General features: G+C 45.2%; 1 protein-coding gene across 1 annotated transcript in view; it reads right to left on the bottom strand.

Moving 5' to 3' along the window:
- The window catches only part of LOC115119259 (MICAL-like protein 1), a 34,234-nt gene that overhangs the window by 11,343 nt on the left and 5,507 nt on the right, over positions 1 to 17,384 (bottom strand). Inside the window, 16 exon segments of the mRNA XM_065016278.1 lie at positions 4,896 to 5,171; positions 5,316 to 5,362; positions 5,462 to 5,576; positions 5,786 to 5,859; positions 5,953 to 6,043; positions 7,911 to 8,037; positions 8,334 to 8,368; positions 8,371 to 8,470; positions 8,654 to 9,024; positions 9,472 to 9,906; positions 10,095 to 10,160; positions 10,295 to 11,157; positions 11,410 to 11,564; positions 14,218 to 14,318; positions 14,777 to 14,918; positions 16,760 to 16,808. Of these exon segments, the coding sequence (XP_064872350.1) occupies positions 5,005 to 5,171; positions 5,316 to 5,362; positions 5,462 to 5,576; positions 5,786 to 5,859; positions 5,953 to 6,043; positions 7,911 to 8,037; positions 8,334 to 8,368; positions 8,371 to 8,470; positions 8,654 to 9,024; positions 9,472 to 9,906; positions 10,095 to 10,160; positions 10,295 to 11,157; positions 11,410 to 11,564; positions 14,218 to 14,318; positions 14,777 to 14,918; positions 16,760 to 16,808 (2,938 nt within the window). The 3' untranslated portion in view covers positions 4,896 to 5,004.

The following is a 17,384-nucleotide window of genomic DNA, read 5'->3' as shown; positions in this document are numbered from 1 at the left end:
AAGAGGAAGGAGGAGCGATTAGAAGGATATGCTACAGTAAGAGGAAGGAGGAGCGATTAGAAGGATATGCTACAGGAAGAGGAAGGAGGAGCGATTATAAGGATATGCTACAGTAAGAGGAAGGAGGAGCGATTAGAAGGATATGCTACAGTAAGAGGAAGGAGGAGCGATTAGAAGGATATGCTACAGGAAGAGGAAGGAGGAGCGATTAGAAGGATATGCTACAGTAAGAGGAAGGAGGAGCGATTAGAAGGATATGCTACAGTAAGAGGAAGGAGGAGCGATTAGAAGGATATGCTACAGTAAGAGGAAGGAGGAGCGATTAGAAGGATATGCTACAGTAAGAGGAAGGAGGAGCAGATTAGAAGGATATGCTACAGTAAGAGGAAGGAGGAGCAGATTAGAAGGATATGCTACAGGAAGAGGAAGGAGGAGCGATTAAAAGGATATGCTACAGTAAGAGGAGGGAGGAGCGATTAGAAGGATATGCTACAGTAAGAGGAAGGAGGAGCAGATTAGAAGGATATGCTACAGTAAGAGGAAGGAGGAGCGATTAGAAGGATATGCTACAGGAAGAGGAAGGAGGAGCGATTAGAAGGATATGCTACAGTAAGAGGAAGGAGGAGCGATTAGAAGGATATGCTACAGTAAGAGGAAGGAGGAGCGATTAGAAGGATATGCTACAGTAAGAGGAAGGAGGAGCGATTAGAAGGAGATGCTACAGGAAGAGGAAGGAGGAGCGATTAGAAGGATATGCTACAGTAAGAGGAAGGAGGAGCGATTAGAAGGATATGCTACAGGAAGAGGAAGGAGGAGCGATTAGAAGGATATGCTACAGGAAGAGGAAGGAGGAGCGATTAGAAGGATATGCTACAGTAAGAGGAAGGAGGAGCGATTAGAAGGATATGCTACAGGAAGAGGAAGGAGGAGCGATTAGAAGGATATGCTACAGTAAGAGGAAGGAGGAGCGATTAGAAGGATATGCTACAGTAAGAGGAAGGAGGAGCGATTAGAAGGATATGCTACAGGAAGAGGAAGGAGGAGCAGATTAGAAGGATATGCTACAGTAAGAGGAAGGAGGAGCGATTAGAAGGATATGCTACAGTAAGAGGAAGGAGGAGCGATTAGAAGGATATGCTACAGTAAGAGGAAGGAGGAGCGATTAGAAGGATATGCTACAGTAAGAGGAAGGAGAAGCGATTAGAAGGATATGCTACAGGAAGAGGAAGGAGGAGCGATTAGAAGGATATGCTACAGTAAGAGGAAGGAGAAGCGATTAGAAGGATATGCTACAGGAAGAGGAAGGAGGAGCGATTAGAAGGATATGCTACAGTAAGAGGAGGGAGGAGCGATTAGAAGGATATGCTACAGTAAGAGGAAGGAGGAGCGATTAGAAGGATATGCTACAGTAAGAGGAAGGAGGAGCAGATTAGAAGGATATGCTACAGTAAGAGGAAGGAGGAGCGATTAGAAGGATATGCTACAGTAAGAGGAAGGAGGAGCAGATTAGAAGGATATGCTACAGGAAGAGGAGGGAGGAGCGATTAGAAGGATATGCTACAGTAAGAGGAAGGAGGAGCAGATTAGAAGGATATGCTACAGGAAGAGGAGGGAGGAGCGATTAGAAGGATATGCTACAGGAAGAGGAAGGAGGAGCGATTAGAAGGATATGCTACAGGAAGAGGAAGGAGGAGCGATTAGAAGGATATGCTACAGTAAGAGGAAGGAGGAGCGATTAGAAGGATATGCTACAGTAAGAGGAAGGAGGAGCAGATTAGAAGGATATGCTACAGTAAGAGGAAGGAGGAGCAGATTAGAAGGATATGCTACAGTAAGAGGAAGGAGGAGCGATTAGAAGTATATGCTACAGGAAGAGGAAGGAGGAGCGATTAGAAGGATATGCTACAGTAAGAGGAAGGAGAAGCGATTAGAAGGATATGCTACAGTAAGAGGAAGGAGGAGCGATTAGAAGGATATGCTACAGGAAGAGGAAGGAGGAGCGATTAGAAGGATATGCTACAGTAAGAGGAAGGAGGAGCAGATTAGAAGGATATGCTACAGGAAGAGGAGGGAGGAGCGATTAGAAGGATATGCTACAGTAAGAGGAAGGAGGAGCAGATTAGAAGGATATGCTACAGTAAGAGGAAGGAGGAGCGATTAGAAGGATATGCTACAGTAAGAGGAAGGAGGAGCAGATTAGAAGGATATGCTACAGTAAGAGGAAGGAGGAGCGATTAGAAGGATATGCTACAGTAAGAGGAAGGAGGAGCGATTAGAAGGATATGCTACAGTAAGAGGAAGGAGGAGCGATTAGAAGGATATGCTACAGGAAGAGGAGGGAGGAGCGATTAGAAGGATATGCTACAGGAAGAGGAGGGAGGAGCGATTAGAAGGATATGCTACAGTAAGAGGAAGGAGGAGCGATTAGAAGGATATGCTACAGTAAGAGGAAGGAGGAGCGATTAGAAGGATATGCTACAGTAAGAGGAGGGAGGAGCGATTAGAAGGATATGCTACAGTAAGAGGAAGGAGGAGCGATTAGAAGGATATGCTACAGTAAGAGGAAGGAGGAGCGATTAGAAGGATATGCTACAGGAAGAGGAAGGAGGAGCGATTAGAAGGATATGCTACAGTAAGAGGAAGGAGGAGCGATTAGAAGGATATGCTACAGTAAGAGGAAGGAGGAGCGATTAGAAGGATATGCTACAGGAAGAGGAAGGAGGAGCGATTAGAAGGATATGCTACAGTAAGAGAAGGAGGAGCGATTAGAAGGATATGCTACAGTAAGAGGAAGGAGGAGCGATTAGAAGGATATGCTACAGGAAGAGGAAGGAGGAGCGATTAGAAGGATATGCTACAGTAAGAGGAAGGAGGAGCGATTAGAAGGATATGCTACAGTAAGAGGAAGGAGGAGCGATTAGAAGGATATGCTACAGTAAGAGGAAGGAGGAGCGATTAGAAGGAGATGCTACAGGAAGAGGAAGGAGGAGCGATTAGAAGGATATGCTACAGTAAGAGGAAGGAGGAGCGATTAGAAGGATATGCTACAGGAAGAGGAAGGAGGAGCGATTAGAAGGATATGCTACAGGAAGAGGAAGGAGGAGCGATTAGAAGGATATGCTACAGTAAGAGGAAGGAGGAGCGATTAGAAGGATATGCTACAGGAAGAGGAAGGAGGAGCGATTAGAAGGATATGCTACAGTAAGAGGAAGGAGGAGCGATTAGAAGGATATGCTACAGTAAGAGGAAGGAGGAGCGATTAGAAGGATATGCTACAGGAAGAGGAAGGAGGAGCAGATTAGAAGGATATGCTACAGTAAGAGGAAGGAGGAGCGATTAGAAGGATATGCTACAGTAAGAGGAAGGAGGAGCGATTAGAAGGATATGCTACAGTAAGAGGAAGGAGGAGCGATTAGAAGGATATGCTACAGTAAGAGGAAGGAGAAGCGATTAGAAGGATATGCTACAGGAAGAGGAAGGAGGAGCGATTAGAAGGATATGCTACAGTAAGAGGAAGGAGAAGCGATTAGAAGGATATGCTACAGGAAGAGGAAGGAGGAGCGATTAGAAGGATATGCTACAGTAAGAGGAGGGAGGAGCGATTAGAAGGATATGCTACAGTAAGAGGAAGGAGGAGCGATTAGAAGGATATGCTACAGTAAGAGGAAGGAGGAGCAGATTAGAAGGATATGCTACAGTAAGAGGAAGGAGGAGCGATTAGAAGGATATGCTACAGTAAGAGGAAGGAGGAGCAGATTAGAAGGATATGCTACAGGAAGAGGAGGGAGGAGCGATTAGAAGGATATGCTACAGTAAGAGGAAGGAGGAGCAGATTAGAAGGATATGCTACAGGAAGAGGAGGGAGGAGCGATTAGAAGGATATGCTACAGGAAGAGGAAGGAGGAGCGATTAGAAGGATATGCTACAGGAAGAGGAAGGAGGAGCGATTAGAAGGATATGCTACAGTAAGAGGAAGGAGGAGCGATTAGAAGGATATGCTACAGTAAGAGGAAGGAGGAGCAGATTAGAAGGATATGCTACAGTAAGAGGAAGGAGGAGCAGATTAGAAGGATATGCTACAGGAAGAGGAGGGAGGAGCGATTAGAAGGATATGCTACAGTAAGAGGAAGGAGGAGCAGATTAGAAGGATATGCTACAGGAAGAGGAGGGAGGAGCGATTAGAAGGATATGCTACAGTAAGAGGAAGGAGGAGCGATTAGAAGGATATGCTACAGTAAGAGGAAGGAGGAGCGATTAGAAGGATATGCTACAGTAAGAGGAAGGAGAAGCGATTAGAAGGATATGCTACAGTAAGAGGAAGGAGGAGCGATTAGAAGGATATGCTACAGTAAGAGGAAGGAGGAGCAGATTAGAAGGATATGCTACAGTAAGAGGAAGGAGGAGCAGATTAGAAGGATATGCTACAGTAAGAGGAAGGAGGAGCGATTAGAAGGATATGCTACAGTAAGAGGAAGGAGGAGCGATTAGAAGGATATGCTACAGTAAGAGGAAGGAGGAGCGATTAGAAGGATATGCTACAGTAAGAGGAAGGAGAAGCGATTAGAAGGATATGCTACAGTAAGAGGAAGGAGGAGCGATTAGAAGGATATGCTACAGTAAGAGGAAGGAGGAGCAGATTAGAAGGATATGCTACAGTAAGAGGAAGGAGGAGCGATTAGAAGGATATGCTACAGTAAGAGGAAGGAGGAGCGATTAGAAGGATATGCTACAGTAAGAGGAAGGAGAAGCGATTAGAAGGATATGCTACAGTAAGAGGAGGGAGGAGCGATTAGAAGGATATGCTACAGTAAGAGGAAGGAGGAGCAGATTGCAGGTTGCACACATTACAGTCTTTCACATAGCTGTGAGAATCCTGGGTTGTTTTTCCTTCTCACCGTGTTTTGTTTTCATCTGCCGTTTCCTTGCTCTTTCCATCTGATATGTCCCCCTGTAAAGGATGGTATCCCTCTTCCTTTTCTTCCATCCATCATCCACCTCCCTTGTTCAGCTCTTGTCTTTCTCTGCCATCTCCTTGCGTGGGCTGCCACCTTTTCCTTGGTTCACACTCAACCTCTTCAGAACCTTCATGGGTTTAAACTTCTCCTTCTTCTTCTTCTTCTTCTTCTGTTGCTGCTGCTGCTCGCCCTCTGCTGCTGGCTCCTTCTGGAAGTCTGGAGGAAGGGAGAGATGGAGAAAGAAGAGAGAGAGAGAGAGAGGGAAGACGGAGACATGGACGAGAAGCGTGAATACTTCGAGCGGAAAGAAAGATGAAAGGGAGAGTTCTAACAAAACATGAAGCTTTTGTCTCGTCTTACCTTTTCTCTTCAACATGGTCGCCACCAGCTTATCCTCTTCCTCTTCCCTGTTGGAGAAGCACAGTAAGATCACCAAAAAAACAGACATCTACTAGCCCATCCTGCTCTAGATGAGCACAGACAGGAGATGATAGGTGATTGATTACCTCTGCCTGTCCTGATCCATGTTGTTGATGATTTGGTTCCGCTGTTCGATGACGGTGACCAGCTCTGTCATCAGCTCCTGCTCCCTGCCCTTGTCCTCCTCATTCCAGTCTTTCTCTACAAGATGGAGGGATTAAGAGGGGAGGATGAATGAAGAGTAACGCAGTGACTTAAAGCGTGGATTCTTTTCTGGACCCCGTTCCATTTCAGTGAATTCAGTCCAACAATGGAATCAGGATTTCAGTTAACAAGCCTCCCATCCCAGGTAGCTGCAAGGGCCTTGTGCTCTATGATGTCATTCACGAACAGGAAGTGAGATCACACACCTGGCTTGTTAAGAAGACATCTCAGCTCATACTCTACATCAGCCTGCCTCTCCTCCAGGTTCTGCTGCTTGGCCCTGTCAAGAGGAAATAAATCGTATGAGAATCTTAAAGAGACAGCTGCTAAATGGGCCAATGAGCACAGGCTCTGGTGAGGCTCTGGTACGTACGTGTAGACCAGCTCAGCCTCGCGGCGCACCAGCAGGTGTTTCTCATGGATCAGAGTGAACCAGTCCACCAGCAAAGTCTCCTCCTCCTCATCTAGAACAAGAACACCACCATGAGAATATGGATAATATTATACTATAGATACAAATATGGACTATTGACCTGACTATTAAACTATTGATCTGACTATTGACTATTGAACTGAACAGTAGACTTTTGGGGAGGCAGGTAGCCTAGTGGTTAGAGCGTTGGACTTGCAAGATCGAGTCCCCGAGCTGACAAGGTAAAAATCTGTCGTTCTGTCCCTGAACAAGGAAGTTAACCCACTGTTCCTAAGCCGTCATTGAAAATAAGAATATGTTTTTAACTGACTTGCCTCGTTAAATAAAGGTAAAATAAATAAAATATTGGACTGAAGATTAAACTACTGACTATTGAACTATTCAACTGACTATTAGACTATTGAACTAAAGATTAAACTATTTACTATTTAACTGACTATTAGACTGAAGATGAAACTATTTACTATTTAACTGACTATTAGACTATTGACCTGACTATTAGACTATTGACCTGACTATTAGACTATTGACCTGACTATTAGACTATTGACCTGACTATTAGACAATTGACCTGACTTTTAGACAATTGACCTGACTATTAGACAATTGACCTGACTATTGACTACTGACTATGACTATTGACCTGACTATTAGACTACTGACCTGACTATTAGACTATTGACCTGACTATTAGACTATTGACCTGACTATTAGACTATTGACCTGACTATTAGACAATTGACCTGACTTTTAGACAATTGACCTGACTATTAGACAATTGACCTGACTTTTAGACTACTGACCTGACTATTGACCTGACTATTAGACTACTGACCTGACTATTAGACTATTGACCTGACTATTAGACTATTGACCTGACTATTAGACTATTGACCTGACTATTAGACTATTGACCTGACTATTAGACTACTGACCTGACTATTAGACTATTGACCTGACTATTAGACTATTGACCTGACTATTAGACTATTGACCTGACTTTTAGACTACTGACCTGACTATTAGACTATTGACCTGACTATTAGACTATTGACCTGACTATTAGACTATTGACCTGACTATTAGACTATTGACCTGACTATTAGACTATTGACCTGACTATTAGACTATTGACCTGACTATTAGACTATTGACCTGACTATTAGACTATTGACCTGACTATTAGACTATTAAACTACTGACTATTTAACCTACTATTAGACTATTGACCTGACTATTAGACTATTAAACTACTGACTATTTAACCTACTATTAGACTATTGACCTGACTATTAGACTATTAAACTACTGACTATTTAACCTACTATTAGACTATTGACCTGACTATTAGACTATTGACCTGACTATTAGACTATTTAACCTACTATTAGACTATTAAACTACTGACTATTTAACCCACTATTAGACTATTGACCTGACTATTAGACTATTAAACTACTGACTATTTAACCTACTATTAGACTATTAAACTACTGACTATTTAACCTACTATTAGACTATTGACCTGACTATTAGACTATTAAACTACTGACTATTTAACCTACTATTAGACTATTAAACTACTGACTATTTAACCTACTATTAGACTATTAAACTACTGACTATTTAACCTACTATTAGACACTTTACTATTCAACTAAAGATTAAACTATTGAACTGAGAATGCAGCCTCAGGATTTTCAACAAGCATTTCGATACACCCGCAATAACATCTGCTAAACAACATGTGACCAATAACATTTGACTTGGACCAAACATTTTTTTATAGAGACTCTCAACTGAACATGCTTCTTAGTCCAGGGGTTGGCTTAATCTGGGACCATGCAACCTCCCTATATCATAAGACTAGTCTTGAGAGGTGTATATGATAGTTTTACCATTGGGGTTATCGCGTAGTTTTCTCTCCAAAGCCACTCCTCTCTGCTCCAGCTCATCCAGCTGTTTCTCCAGCTCTCCCATCTCTCCATGGATGTCCTCAGCTGGGATGTACTGGTCTGACTGCACCTGGACAACACACACACATCACAAAACACACTAGCACTGCAATCTTTAAAAAAATACAATATGGTACAGTTCACATTATTTACATCCAGATTGAGTTGTTCCTTTGAAAACATTAGTGCCACTAGTCAAACTATAACCAATACCGTTGCCTATGGTAATGGCAGTAATAGTAGACTGTTGCTGGCTTGTCAACACATTCCATTAAAAAAAAAAGACTCGGACTGTCTGATGCTGAATCATCGAGTGACTCATTGAATTACAAACTTTAGCTGACTGTGGTGTCCTCACAATCTCACCTTGCGTTTGATGAGGGGGAAGCCGTGTCCAGGGGCGGGGGCCGGGCGGGGCGAGGACCACTAGGGGGTCTGGTTTTAGGGGAGGAAACGGGGGAGGGAGAGGCTTTCCTGTTGAAAGGGTTTTCCTTACAAGTCCACTGGAAGTAGAGAGAAGAAGACAGAGATGAATGTCAAGGTATTAAATAATTATCAGAGTATCTGTTAGTTAGGTATAAAGCTCATTACATTGAATATCTTGTATCATTAAAAGGTTCTTGGAAGTTAGTGCAGTTCATGTATTTTTACATGGTGAAAGAAATGAAAGGTCCAGAATCCCTTACCTTGGGGGGTGGAACTGGGATAGCAGTTGATGCTGCCAGGGGGCTGGGTGTCGTTGGAGGTCTTGGCGGTGGGGGCCTGGCGCTCCGATTGCTCTGCGGAGTGGCCGGAGCCGAGCTAGGATTGGCTGGCTGGGGAGGAGGGGAGGGGCTCGGAGAGAGGCGATTGGCTGAGGTGGAGGTGGTGGAGCCACCACAGGGCCCACAGATGGAGGGCTCTGATACGCTCTTGGTGAAAGGGTTGTCCTGATCGCCCGTGGCCCCGCCCCCTAGGGAAGCTGGGTGGGAGGAGCTATGGTCGGAGGCAGAGGATAGGCTCTCTATGCTAATAGCTGGAGAGGGAGAGGAAGAGGAGGGCTGGGAGTGAGGAAGGGCTGACGAAATAGAGGGATGAAGTGATATCAGAAAACAGAAAAAAGGAGCAGAAGTTGAAATGGAAAACAAAGTAGAGTTGGATGGGAGGAGGATGGAGAGAAAAACATTGTGAACATCCATGTATACACATCGAATGGTAACTTTCAAAATGACAACAACACCACAGCGCTGTGCAGGACATACAAGACACATGATTGACATGATTTGAGGTGAAGTGGATACAACTCGTCCAATGCTCTAACCCAGTGGTTCCCAACCTTTTTTGGTTACTGTACCAACTGAATTTTGCTCTGCCCAGAGGACCCCTGAAGTACATTTTACCAGGCAGTCTATGGTCTGATAAGTCTTCTCAAGTACCCCTGTGGATAGGTCCTAGGTCCCCCGGTCTGGGAACCACTTCTCTAACCAACCTCTATCATATCCTGTTGCCATCAAGGCCCACTGACCTGAGTTAGAGCCGGGGGCCTTTGGAACAGGCTTTGGGGGCGCCGGGCGTTTCTTGCACCTGAAGCCATTGGGGCTTGCAGAGCGGGAGGAAACACCCCCAATGGGGGGCGTGTCTGGGTCAGCCGCAGCGTCTGCAGCCTGGGAGATGCTGTACCACGGATGACTCACCACCACAGTGGGAGAAACCAAACTTCCTACTGACCCCACCTCCTCTTCCTCTACTTCCTCATCGAAGGGGTTGGCGGGTGCAGGAGGCGTGGGTGGTCTGGAGCCCTCCCCTTTTAGAGAAGATAACGAACCAGTGTGTGGGGGTGTGGCCACTCCAGGGGGAGGGGGAGGTGCTGGTTTCTTCTTGGGTTCTTGGGATTGGACGAGGGCCAGCCAGGGTGGGTTAGGGGGTTTGGGGGAGTCAATGGAGAGACTGGAGCTGAGAGACAGGATGAGTGGGGGAGACAGAAACAGAAAGGGAGGGGGGAGACAAAACAACAAAGACAGATGAGTGCATGAAAACATCAACATGCATTAACACACAAATACTGCTGGACAGAGACTGGGAGAGAAACAGATGAAGTAGTCCAATCACTGTCGACTAGTAAAGATAGTCAGTATACTGAACCTTCCAGGGAGTGGGATCTTTCTCGAGGTCTGGGAGCTGGAGGAAGACATCTCCTGTGTTCACCACGATCACCTGAGAGTCAAAATCAGTGGTTTCATATATTTTATATTAGGACGGAGTTCACAGTTCACAGTTCAATTGAGGATCTACAGTAGCAAATAGCACTAACTTATTTCAGCTGTCAATCACCTTAATCGGCCACTCACCATTGACCGCAAGGTTGTCAACGCGGGGTGGGCGGACCCTGGGGGCGGGACGAGGTGGAGGGGAGGGCTGTGACAAGCGGCGAGGGATGGGGACTGGCTTACTGTCCCCTAGTCCTAGATGACTGACAGGTGTAGAAGGGATAACCCCATTGGCTGTGTCTTTGGCTGTTGTCGGAGTCTCCTCCCCCTCCTCCTCGATGTCATCGAAAGGGTTGGGAGGAATGGAGGGTGAAGGTTTGACCTCTCTTTCTCCTGCACCGTCTTCCCTCTCGTTCTCTGTTTTTGTCGTTGAGATAGGATATGGTGTAGAGTCAGAGTCATTGGTTGGTGTGGGGGTGTAATCCTCATTGGTGACGCCCTCTTGGGGAGGAGTCTCTTTTGGTGGAGTCTCTTGGGGCGGAGTCTCTTTTCGTGGCGTCTCTTGGGGCGGAGTCTCTTTTTGTGGCGGAGTGTCTTTTGGTAGCGTCTCATTTTGTGGTGGCGTCTCTTTTTGTGGCGTCTCTTGGGGCGGAGTCTCTTTTGGTGGCGTCTCATTTTGTGGCGGCGTCTCTTTTTGTGGCGGAGTGTCTTTTTGTGGCGTCTCTTGGGGCGGAGTCTCTTTTGGTGGCGTCTCTTTTGGTGGCGGAGTCTCTTGAGCCGGAGTCTTTGCCACCTGGTCCCTCCCAGAAGGAGGAGAAGTTTGAGGCAGCATGGGTCCACCAATCCTGACGGACGGAACCATTGTCGGTCGCTTGCTTAGGTCCGGTCGGCCGTTCTGATTGGCTAAGGCAGACCTGGCAAAGTGATGCGTGCAGACCAGGGAGCCGACCTCGTTTCCTAGCTTGTAGGACCCAGGCAGCAGAGTGCTGCTACACTCCCTACACCTGAGAGAGAGGAGAGCAGGAGGCAACATTCAGACTATAGTCTGACATAGGCTCTGACAAACCCTGTGGTAAGCACATTGATTAAACACTTGAATTTCTCTAAACTCTGGAAATACATGTCAACAGAGGATATAAACGGTCTGTTTTGAGTCACTGGAATAGCAGTGTTTTATCATTATACAGTAAACAGACTCAGCAGTATGTTGTAGTAGCTGTGCAGACCAGATATGCAGTAACTGAACGGGTGTTCACCTGAAACAGTTGCGGTGGTAGAGCTTGCCGTCGACCAGGAACCTCTGCACCAAGTGGACGTGCCTCTGGCAGGCGGCGCAGCTGCTGCTGAGGGTGCTACGCTTCGCCCCCGCCTGTACCCCTCCGTCTGTACCCATCGGACCAGGTAGGCTCAGCTAGCACAGGCGTGGCAGGCAGGTGGCCAGGGGGTGAGGGTCGCAGGTGGAGGGGGTGTGGGATGGGGGAGATGGAGAGGATAGGGGGGAGGGAGGTGGGGGGAGATCAAACATGGAGTCAGGATCGAGGATGTGGAGGATTCATTCTGCTTATCTAGCTACAACCAGTCTGTTATATTTCCATCGCCTCCTCGGCTTAGAGTCATTGCCTTAATTAGCTACATGTATTTTATAATCGCTGAAAAACGTTGTCTTGATATTAAAAAGTGATATGTATTAAGTGGAAAAGTAGTAAAGTTCCAAACCAGCCGCTAATTAGCAAGGAAAGTCTAGTAGAACACTAGTACTAGTGATGTAAGAAACTCTAGCAGGTGTTTTTAGGTTGAGTTAAAAGTCAAAGGGTTAGCAGCAAGTGTTCAAACTTGGCACACAACGTTAGTAGTATAAAACAAGTGTTAAATAGACACTAACTATGTACAGAGGTTAAAGTTCAAAATGACTGACCTAACGGTTTTTGATCCCCCTAGCCCCCCCACCCCCCCGCCCATCCTACTGTCTAGGCTCAGGACCAGAGAGAGGGGAGGAGTTCAGAGGCCAGGAAGAAGAAGAGGAAGAAGAGGAGGAAGAGGAGGGAGAGAAGGAGTGGATTTCTGTCTAAAGAGGGGGAAGAAGGGAGGAGGAAGTAGAAGAAAAGGCATGCGGAAGAAGGAGAGAGACAGGATACAAAGGCTTTCTTTAAAAGAAAAACAATGGAGGCTAAACTTATAGGATATAGTCCACATCAATACTCTCTTATAGGATATATTTTTGAGATGGCCTATCCTACAAGTTTAGACTAAAATGTATTTAGTCAATAGAATTACTCAATCCCGTACCGCGTTGATGTAACGGACAACGTGACTTCTATCGAAACACTCGCACACCAACGAGTACCCAACCTCTACCATACGGTCACACCAACGAGTACCCAACCTCTACCATACGGTCACACCAACGAGTACCCAACCTCTACCATACGGTCACACCAACGAGTACCCAACCTCTACCATACGGTCACACCAACGAGCACCCAACCTCTACCATACGGTCACACCAACGAGCACCCAACCTCTACCATACGGTCACACCAACGAGCACCCAACCTCTACCATACGGTCACACCAACGAGCACCCAACCTCTACCATACGGTCACACCAACGAGTACCCAACCTCTACCATACGGTCACACCAACGAGCACCCAACCTCTACCATACGGTCACACCAACGAGCACCCAACCTCTACCATACGGTCACACCAACGAGCACCCAACCTCTACCATACGGTCACACCAACGAGTACCAAACCTCTACCATACGGTCACACCAACGAGTACCCAACCTCTACCATACGGTCACACCAACGAGTACCCAACCTCTACCATACGGTCACACCAACGAGTACCCAACCTCTACCATACGGTCACACCAACGAGTACCCAACCTCTACCATACGGTCACACCAACGAGTACCCAACCTCTACCATACGGTCACACCAACGAGTACCCAACCTCTACCATACGGTCACACCAACGAGTACCCAACCTCTACCATACGGTCACACCAACGAGTACCCAACCTCTACCATACGGTCACACCAACGAGTACCCAACCTCTACCATACGGTCACACCAACGAGTACCCAACCTCTACCATACGGTCACACCAATAGATGCCATAGACAGACAACAATCCATTCATGCATCTGACACGTTAGCATTGACACCTGATACTGTGACAGTCAATGTTTTATAGAACACGTTTTGAGTGAAGTAAAATACCAGCACAAATAGTTTCCCTGTTATGTTAAACAAATACAATGAATTAGTTCTAGTTATCATGCATGTACAATAAAAGTTCAATCAATGTCATATTTTTGGTATTTTATTAGGATTCCCATTAGCTGTTGTAGAAGCAGCAGCTACTCTTCCTGGGGTCCATTCAGCCATTACTTTAAATTAATAAGGCTTAGAATTAGAATCGTGTGAATGACATCATACACACAATCCGTAAATCCAGAATATCTGCATATTACAAGTCGATATTCACGTAATAACAAGGAAAACATTATTTCCCATTGACCCCCAGTGTAAAAGAGGCAACTTTGTCATGGAGTTTTGTTATACAGAAATAACACACCAGGTCAGAAATCCCGACCTACGGTTCGCAGTGCTCCCACGTTGGGAAATAGAGACTGTGAGAAGAGCCCTTTGGCTTCAGGCTATTCGGCGTGGGACAGCGGGGAATTGTGGGGAGCCGGTGTTCAAGTAGGCTACACGTAGCTAGCTATGTGTGTGGAAAACATTTCAACACAGGTAAGAGATGTAACTTGTTTAGTATGGTCTGTTTGTAACACCATTCACTACTTGTAGCCGTATAGTCTGTTTGATTGTGTTGTCGGTCTTAGCTAGCTTAATGTTCTGCTTGGAAGCTAGCAACACATATAAACAATAGCTTAAATGTAGGCTAATATTGCTGCGGCGCAATGAGGAGATTCAGGACCTTTCCCCTACGCGTTTCCATGGCAATTCCATTGTTTTGGTCGCATTCCATTGACCTCTTTACCACATGTATTCATGCATCATCTGATTCCAGATACCATCGTAGTCCTTACCTCGGGCTCAACCACTTTGTCTTCCAGAGGGGCCACCGGTCTCTTCTGGGCCGGCTCAATGTGGCCTGTACCACTGGACCTCTTCAAGCAGGGGGGGTTGGCTACAGGAGGGAGATGGTATCAGTCAATTTCTAATTGAGTTCATGCATTGGCTAACTGTAGATATTTTCATTTGCGTCAGAGCACTATAAAACCCAGAGGGCCTTTTGAGAGACCAGTTACAAATGCAATCGTATAGTAGTGACTCAGTGATGGCCTGTCAGTGATACTGTCACATCTAATAACACAGGACCACTTCTCATCCAGCCAGCGAAGCGTTTAGGTTACAGCTGTGTACTAAAGGCCCAGGAGTACTGGACCACCGGTCAGTAAGCGATCGTTGTGGAACATTCAGATAGAACTATAATATGTACAACAAATATGCCTTTCTGACAAATAGTAAAAGAAATCACGTAAGCTCTATTCATGACAATTCTATCTGCAACATTCCACAACACAGTCCTGGATTTGGCGCTTTCACAGTGTCTAGGCCCTCCAACCCCAGAGCTGTACTACTCACCATGGGACTTGTTGGTGAAGAAGTTGTAGTACTGGGAGACATAGGTGATGATGCTCAGCCTGTCAGGCACTTTCATGGACACCATGTCCTCTGGGTCCAGCAGAGCAGGGATTCCCAGCTCCTCCTCCGCCACCTCAAACGCCTAGAGGAGGGAGGGAGGGAGGGAGGGAAAGAATGGAGAAAGACAATGTGAAAACAGACATCAGTTATTTTATTGTGTGAGTGTGTGTGTGTGTGTGTGTGTGTGTGTGTGTGTGTGTGTGTGTGTGTGTGCGCCTGTGTACACTTTGATACTTGACCCCCTGCTTCAAAAACCTCTGTGTTATTTGGTCATAATTAAATGCTACAGCCTGCCAGAATACTGTCGGTTGGATAACCATCTGCCTAATGAAAAATTCCACTGAGGAAATGAAGGCCTTAATAGTTCTCTGCCCCAAATTGTACCCTATTCTCTATATAGTGCACTACTTTGACCAGGGTCCATTTGGCTCTGGTCAAAAGTAGTGCAATATGTAGGGAATAGGTGCCATTTGGGACACAGAGCTGATCAGGTTACAAAACACTGGGGATTATACAATCACTTGGCAGCTGCTCAGTAAACAGGGCCACAATTGATGCAAAACTGTGTACATGTAAACAAACTGTGTACATGTAAACAAACTGTGTACATGTAAACAAACTGTTACAAACGGTGTACATTTAAACAAACCAGTGAACGGGGGCTGTTTTTGCATGTGAAAAACAGACATATTCATCAAATGTAATATCATTCAAAACAACGACAGCTTGCAGACAGTAGTTGAGCTGAATGCTATCCCAGCAGCAAGATCAACTCTGGCAATTAACTCGAAACAGAACGTCCCATGATGACTAAAACCTTCAAGGATTATCAGGAGTCAGATAAGTCTGAGAAACAATGGTAAACAAACGCAGGGGAACAACTGAAATCTACTGTGTCGACAGTGATTGGACGTTAATCACCTAGCTTTAGTTTAGCATGCTGCGTGTTTGGGTTCAGGATTAGGCTGTCTCGGGCTCACTCAGGCTAATGCTGTAGCTACAGTGAAACACTGCAAATGTTCACAGATATCCGACATGCTGCCAGTGAAACAAACAGTTATGTCGACCACCAACTGCTTCAACCCTGAAAAAGCTCTTGGATAATCGGAAAGAAATGTAACTAGTAGCATTCAGTAGACAACACTCAAGCTCAGTTTGAGGATTGCTATAAGTAGGCTAACCAGGGCCTACTCAACCTCAGGGCAATGTTATTTTGGCACCTTTGCAGTTGTTGATAAACAAATATGTGGCGTTGTTATTTAAATGATTGCTACAAACAAACCGATTTCGGAGGACTATTTATTTTTCATATCCTCCCTTTGGTTAACTGTTCTGTCTTTCTTTCCTGTCCTCATTTGCTTGCTCTCACTCCCCCCTTCTCTCCTTCCCTCCCCCCTTCACATGTCAGGCTCCGGCAGGAACCAATAAACAACTATGCGCTCTACAGACAGACACAGACAGACAGAGACACAGAAAGACAGAGACATAGAAAGACAGAGACATAGAAAGACAGAGACATAGAAAGACAGAGACATAGAAAGACAGACATGAAACAGACAGATGAAAATGTATGATAGTTAGCTGACTAACTAACTGCAGACACTGCTCCACTGTCTCACCCACGTGACATCTGTTACTCATCTCTATTACCTTCCAAAACAACACTCACCCTCTCATAGACACTAGTAGGCCTACACCTGGTTACACTGTATTCTAGCATTACAGAACTCACCCAATACATACCCTACCACAGACACAGAGAAGGGAACCAGAGTAATGACCATGACTGACTTGTCACAGCTAATTACAGTATTCGGCAACATGAAGTCACTAGCTGGTTCACAACTAATCATTACATCTAGGCCAAGGCTTTTAGAGTGTGTCTGTGTGTGTGGAGAAGTGATATGTGTTCTAGTGACTCACCAGACGGTTGTTCTCGTAGACATTCTCTTTGGAGAGGGAGTCAAAGTCTCTAGAATGACAGGGGGGAAAAAGACAACATTTCAAATCTAAACAAGTAACCTACTCTAAATCATAGATACAATCACAAGACTACGATTAAATTATGAGAGATCACACTGCTATTGTTAGGTAAAAGGGTGAGCATCTAACCAGACCAGAAATAACCCATATAGCATATTAAAGCTATAATATGTCACTTTTTGGGCAACCCAACCAAATTCACATAGAAATTTGAGTTATAGATCAGTTATAGATTGATTCCCATTGAAAGCAGGTCTAAGAAGTGGTAGATATGTTCTATAAGTGCTATTTCTATGCTTCCGTTCTGAAGTTTTGTTTTTGCGTCTTTTACTTTGGGTTTTGTACACCAGCTTCAAACAGCTGAAAATACAATATTTTGGGTTATGGAAAATATTTTTCAAAGTGGTTTAGATGATACAATGATTCTCTACACAATGACTGTTTGTTTAGTCACACAAACTGAAATTAGGCTAACTATTAGAATTTTAGCAACCAGGAAATGGCGGAGCGATTTTTGATTAGTGCATCTAAGTAATGACAGGCCTAACTATCTGGGGGGGGGTTT

This window comes from Oncorhynchus nerka, unplaced genomic scaffold (assembly GCF_034236695.1).
Source record: "Oncorhynchus nerka isolate Pitt River unplaced genomic scaffold, Oner_Uvic_2.0 unplaced_scaffold_1065, whole genome shotgun sequence".
Classification (NCBI taxonomy): Eukaryota; Metazoa; Chordata; class Actinopteri; order Salmoniformes; family Salmonidae; genus Oncorhynchus; species Oncorhynchus nerka.
The sequence above is the reverse complement of the archived record's forward strand: the minus strand, read 5'-3'. Positions and strand labels throughout refer to the sequence as shown.